At 50.8% G+C, this 5,908-nt stretch overlaps 1 protein-coding gene across 1 annotated transcript; it reads right to left on the bottom strand.

Moving 5' to 3' along the window:
* Window positions 1-282: 282 nt before the first annotated feature.
* LOC119275114 (17.5 kDa class II heat shock protein-like) lies at window positions 283-1,121 on the bottom strand. Its single transcript, XM_037555912.1, has one exon. It carries the CDS (start codon window positions 970-972, stop codon window positions 493-495), a length of 480 nt encoding a protein of 159 aa, XP_037411809.1. The 5' UTR covers window positions 973-1,121; the 3' UTR covers window positions 283-492.
* Between the last annotated feature and the right edge of the window lie 4,787 nt (window positions 1,122-5,908).

Genomic DNA, 5,908 nt, shown 5'->3' on the forward strand with positions numbered 1-5,908 from the left:
TACTCCGGACGAAGGGAGTATATCCTCATACCTCGATCAATCGGATTTGGTGATTCTCACATGTTTCATTCAGGCAAAGCCGAATAACATTTCTGAATTCTCAATTCTAATTAGAATTTCTCCCTGGTGAAAAGAACACTTCAGAGCTAGTTCGGTTTCCACCTAATTTTGTTATTCCACATGTTCTGGTCTTATCCAGTTTTCCGTTAAGTTACAAACACAGCTTTCTGAATTTTCAAAACACTGAGAAGAAACGAACATCTTTGATTTTTCAATAGAAAATGTGGCCAAGAGAATCGCAAGTTTTATTCAGGCGAAGCCGGAGATCATCCCCATTTCCATTAACGAAACATCAAACCATCACGACACACACCCTCTAGGCTCTAGCAGATGATATCAGAAGACATACACTCCATTACTCATCACAGGAAACTCGATACTCACTCACACTCACTCACACTCTGCTTCGATTCGACGCGCACACGATACATCTCAGGCGACCTGGACCTGGATGGTCTTGGGCTTCTTGGGCTCGGGCGGCGGCAGCTTCTCGACGGTGACGGTGAGCACGCCGTCGCGGCACGCGCCGGAGATCTTCTCCATGTCGGCGTTCTCGGGGAGCACGAACTTGCGCATCAGCTTGCCCATGCGGCGCTCCATCCGCAGGTACTTGGTGTCCTCCTTCTCCTCCCTCCTGCGCTCGCCGCTGATGACCAGCACCCGCTCGTCCTCCACCTGCACCTGGATGTCGCCGGAACCCAGCCCCGGCATGTCCACCACGAAAGCGTACGCGCCCGGCAGCTCCTTCACGTCGGCGGGGGTGGCCGCCATGGCGCGCGCGTCGCGGACGTAGGCGCGCGTCGGGCCCTGCTTCTCGCCGCCGGGGGCACCGGTTTCGCCATCTGGGATGTCCAGCAGGTGCTGCAGCGCCGTCATCATTGGGTTCTCCAAGCCGAACACCATGCCCGCCATTCTCGCTCGCGGATCTTGAGCTCGATCGATCTCCTCAGGTTGGACTGCGTTGGATTGCTTGTTGAATTTTGTGGAATGCTTTGGTGGGGATGCGATGGCGAGGAGAGGGAGTTTATGTAGGTCGCCAGAGGCGGGGGGTCTGGAAGGTAATGGAAACTTCTGAAAGGTGGTGGAACGAGCGCGGAGCAGTGGGGAGTCTTTCGGGCACCGATGGAGAAAGTTCTAGAGGATCGACCTTCAGAATTGGTAGTGCGGTAACTTTGTGCCCCACATGTCATTCGGGGCAGCAGAGAGATTTTTTTTCTCTTTCTATAGGATACGCACAGAGAGATTTTCCTTTTGAAAGAAAAACGCAGAGTTTTTTTTAGGCAATGATAGGCGCCTGCCCAAATTTGGGTCGGTCGCACCCTGAGCGTCCGATGCACTGCCCTTTAACCGTTCAGATCGACCGTCTGTTTTGTTCTCATCCTCCCGTCGTCTATCTTCTTCCCCCCAAATACGCGAGAAAAAAGCGACGGCGAGCGCCGCCGGCCAGGCGGCCACCTTCCTCCCAGCCATGGGCACGCGCCTCTCGCCGTTGACGGTGCGCTTGGCCTTCCCCATCGCCGTTCAAATCGCTCACCATGGCTACCTCGTCGTGCAGCTCCTGGTCGTGGACGCGTCGCTGCTCCAGCAGCGCCGTTCCTAGCACCGGCCGGAGAGGGTTGTAGCTCCCGACCCCCATGGTTGCAGCACCGGGTTGCGCCGCCCCCGCCGCTTCTCGCCGTCAATGCTCGGCGCATCGGTGCCCGCCCGCCGTCCCTCGCCATCATCTCTTGGGTCATTGTTTCCGCACATAACCTTCACAACAATACAAAACGCCGGATGTAACTTTTGAGTGGGCGAAAACTTTGTTTTTGCCACTCTAGTTTTTGCCAACTTTACTTATGGCAATCTAAAATTTGACATCTTATTTTTGCCACTCTTAGTTTTTGACAATGTATCACAAATGCCATTTTGTTACACTTCCGTGAGTTGACCATTTCTTTTACCCAGTTGACCCGGAAAAAACCTGTCAGTATTTTCAAAAATGACATAAGTTGCCCCTACTGACTTGTGGGGCCACTTTGAAAGTGACCCAGACCCTAATCAGTACACACACCCATCCAGCCGTCCTAGCTCCTAGCCGCACCACACACACCCGCATCCACTCACCGCCGCCAACTCCGGCCGCCGCCTTGCCACCTCCGGCCGTGTCCCCGCTCGCCACCACAGCCAGCGGCCTCCATCCCGGCGCTCGGCGCTCCACCCCTGCCGTCCGGCACGGCCCCTGCCGGAGCTGCCGCCTGGTCGCGCGCGAGGCCTGGCCGCCGCCTGCGCTTCTCATGGAGGAGCTCGCCTTCGAGGCATATCTCCTTGCTCCGCTTCGCTCTCCTCGTTCCGAAGGGCTGGCAACGACCCACCTTCGTCCTCCCCTACCTCCTCTCGTCCGGGACGGGGACGCAGTCCCTGCTCACTCGGGATCTGGGACCCCATGGACCTGCGTGCCTCTATCGTCAGCAACGCCGGCTATACACCTCCAGCACGCCGCCTCATCACCAGCACCGACTGGGTGCACGCCTCTGCCTCGTCACCAGTGTATGGTGGTGCTCGCGGCCGTAGGCATCCTACCGAGCTCCGTGCATCAAGGTGGCAGCGCTCGCGACCGTGGATGAGCCCAAGTCGTCTCCAGCTCCTGCTCTTCTCCATGGCTGAGACGTACTACTCTCCGTCCATGGCGTTGCCTCCATTGGAGATGCATATGTATGTGTTGTGCCTTGCGCGCCTGATGTATGTGTGTGAAAGTGTGGTGAATCGGAGATGTATGAATGGATGCGCGGCTGCTTAATCTGTTTGCATTTTTTTTCTTATTAGTAGATGAACTCGGTCGAATCAACGCATCTGCTGTGTTTGTCAAGTATCAGTAAAATTTCAACAAAAACTGTAGTGGCAAAAGCAAAACAAAAAACCAAGGGCAATATTGTCTTTGCCCTGCTTCGTTTGGTCAAACTGTGCCTTGACCTGACAGAATGGCATTTGTGATACATTGCCAAATTTTAGAGTGGCAAAAATGAGGTGTCAAATTTTAGAGTGGCGTAAGTAAAATTGGCAAAAATTAGAGTGGCAAAAACAAAGTTTTCCCTTTTGATTGTGTTGGTTTTAGCCCACGGCAGCGGCGCCCGTCGTTGTCTCAGCACCACTTCGCCAGCTGAAGCAAAACAAAACACTTGTTCCAGCTTTTGTCGATAATTGTTCCAACATCTACATCACATGGTTGTAGCTCCGCTACTAGTCGGTTCCAGCAAAAATAAGAGGATTGCGAGTCTTCGTCTCCGTCAACTCTTGCTACAAAAAAACAACGGTTCCAGCATCCCTGCTGCCCGGTTGAAGCAAATTGTCGATGATGGTGTCGCCGCTGCAGCTCTGGTGAGCACGGTTGTAGCACCTGCGATCATGGTTGTGGCAAAAAATGTCGACGACGGCGTCGCCGTTTGCAACTCCGGTTAGCGCGGTTGCAGCTTCTGGGCAATGCCCTGGCGGGTTGTAGCAAATTATGTGGCTGGTTGTAGCACACAAGGATGCCGGTTCAGCAAAAACTCGTCATGCCTTGGCCGGTGTGCACCACCACCACCGCTCGTTGTGCAGCCGTCGACGACGATTGTAGCAAGGCCATGTGCAGCACCGCCACTCGCAGTCGTTGCATCTTGATGGACGGTTCCCGTAGCTACGTTGGAGGGACTCGAAGCCGGACTTGGGCAGAGGACTTCGCTGGTATCCACGAGGGTTCTAGGCGGCCATGGCCTCGGGGATGGGAGAGGGTCTCGCCCGCAATGATGGAGCGACGATATTGGGTGCTGAGCAAGCCGTGTAGGTGCACCGGTTCCAACTTATCGGGGAGTCACTCGTCGGGGAAGATTCCTGTGTTGGGCTGACCAGGGATGGGAGTTTGGAGGTAGGGGATTGGGAGCAAACAGAGACCGGGACAACGAGTGGCTGCGCTGTGTTGTAGGGGGATAAGACAGAAGGAGAAAGCAGTGTGCGTGTGGCCAAGAGCGAGGTGGTCGCGTGCACGAGTCCACAAAGTGTGTTAGCGAGCGAGGCATCCGGTGGAACGTTCGGCCAGCGCGCCGGATACAAGCGTTTACCTTTTTTTAGGGGCAAAGGACTTCTATTCAGAACTACTACCCCGTCCTGGTTTATTGGTCCCCATTGTATTTTGTGTTAAATTTTGACCATAAAATTTAACTAAAAAAATATTCACGCATGTCACAAAAAGTTATATCATTGGAAACTATGTTCAAATACGAATCCAATGATATAATTTTTGTTGACATGCATTAATATTTTGTTAGTTAAATATTTGGTCAAAATTTGGCACAAATTACAAAAGGGACCAATAAACCAGGACAGAGGTAGTACTGAACTAGTAAATGTTTTTTTGCAAGATTGCTGAACTAGTAAGGCCTCATTCAGTTTGGAGGATTTTCATAGGAAAAACATAGGAACAAGGATTCCAGAGGAAACTTTCCTATAGATGCATTCAGTTTGTAGGAAGTGCGTATAGGAATTTCGTAGGAACACTACTCATTTCCTGTGTTTTGAAGGAAACAAGACATTCACTCAAAACTCATTTTGCGCATAAGAATGAGGCAGGTCAATTCCTTAGAATGGCAAGTGCCATCCTATCAAATTCCTATACTAATCCTAATTTCTACGTTTTAGTTTTCTCTAAACCGAATGAGCCCTAAATGTTGCTTAGTGCGCCACGCACGTGTTGACACCAATAATCTGAAGGAAATATGCCCTAGAGGCAATAATAAAGTTGTTATTTTATATTTCCTTATTTATGATAAAGGTTTATTATTGATGCTAGAACTATATTGATTGGAAACTTAAATACATGTGTGGATACATAAACAAATACCGTGTCCCTAGTAAGAATGATGCAATGGACAAGACCCATCCGTTAGCTTAGCATATGATCGTTCAGTTTATTGCTATTGCTTTCTTAAATGTCAAATACATATTCCTTCGCCTATGAGATCATGCAACTCCCGGATACCAGAGGAATACCTTGTGTGCTATCAAACGTCACAATGTAACTGGGTGATCATAAAGATGCTCTACAGGTATCTCCGAAGGTGTCTGTTAAGTTGGCATGGATCGAGATTAGGATTTGTCACTCCGTGTATCGAAGAGGTATCTCTAGGCCCTCTCGGTGATAAACATCACAAGAAGCTTGCAAGCAAAGTGACTAAGGAGTTAGTTAAGATATGATGTATTACAGAATGAGTAAAGAGACTTGCCGGTAACGAGATTGAACTAGGTATGAAGATACCAGCGATCGAATCTCAGGCAAGTAACATACCGACAAAGGGAAGTACGTATATTGTCATAAGCTTCGACCGATAAAGATATTTGTAGAATATGTAGGAACCAATATGGGCATCCAGGTTCCGCTATTGGTTATTGATCGAAGAGGTGTCTCGGTCATGTCTACATAGTTCTCGAACCCATAGGGTCCACACGCTTAACGTTCGTTGACGATATAGTGTTATATGAGTTATGTGATTTGGTGAACGAATGTTGTTCGGAGTCCCGGATGAGATCACGGACATGACAAGGAGCTCCAAAATGGTTCGGAGGTAAAGATTGATATATAGGACGATGCTATTCGGACACCGGAAAGGTTTCAGAGCGTACCAGGTAGTCACCGGATCACCAGAAGGGGTTCCGGGTAGCCATGCACTGGAAGGTTAATGGGCCTTATTGTCCAAGAGGGAGAACACACCAGCCCACAAGGGGCTGGTGCACCCCTTCCCTTGGCTTCCGGCCCTATGGATGTAAAGGAGGGAGGGCTAGCCCATCTTTCGTTCCCTCCACCTAGGAGGAAGGACGGGGGGGGGGCTCCACCTCC

This window comes from Triticum dicoccoides, chromosome 3B, assembly GCF_002162155.2.
Source record: "Triticum dicoccoides isolate Atlit2015 ecotype Zavitan chromosome 3B, WEW_v2.0, whole genome shotgun sequence".
Taxonomy (NCBI): Eukaryota; Viridiplantae; Streptophyta; class Magnoliopsida; order Poales; family Poaceae; genus Triticum; species Triticum dicoccoides.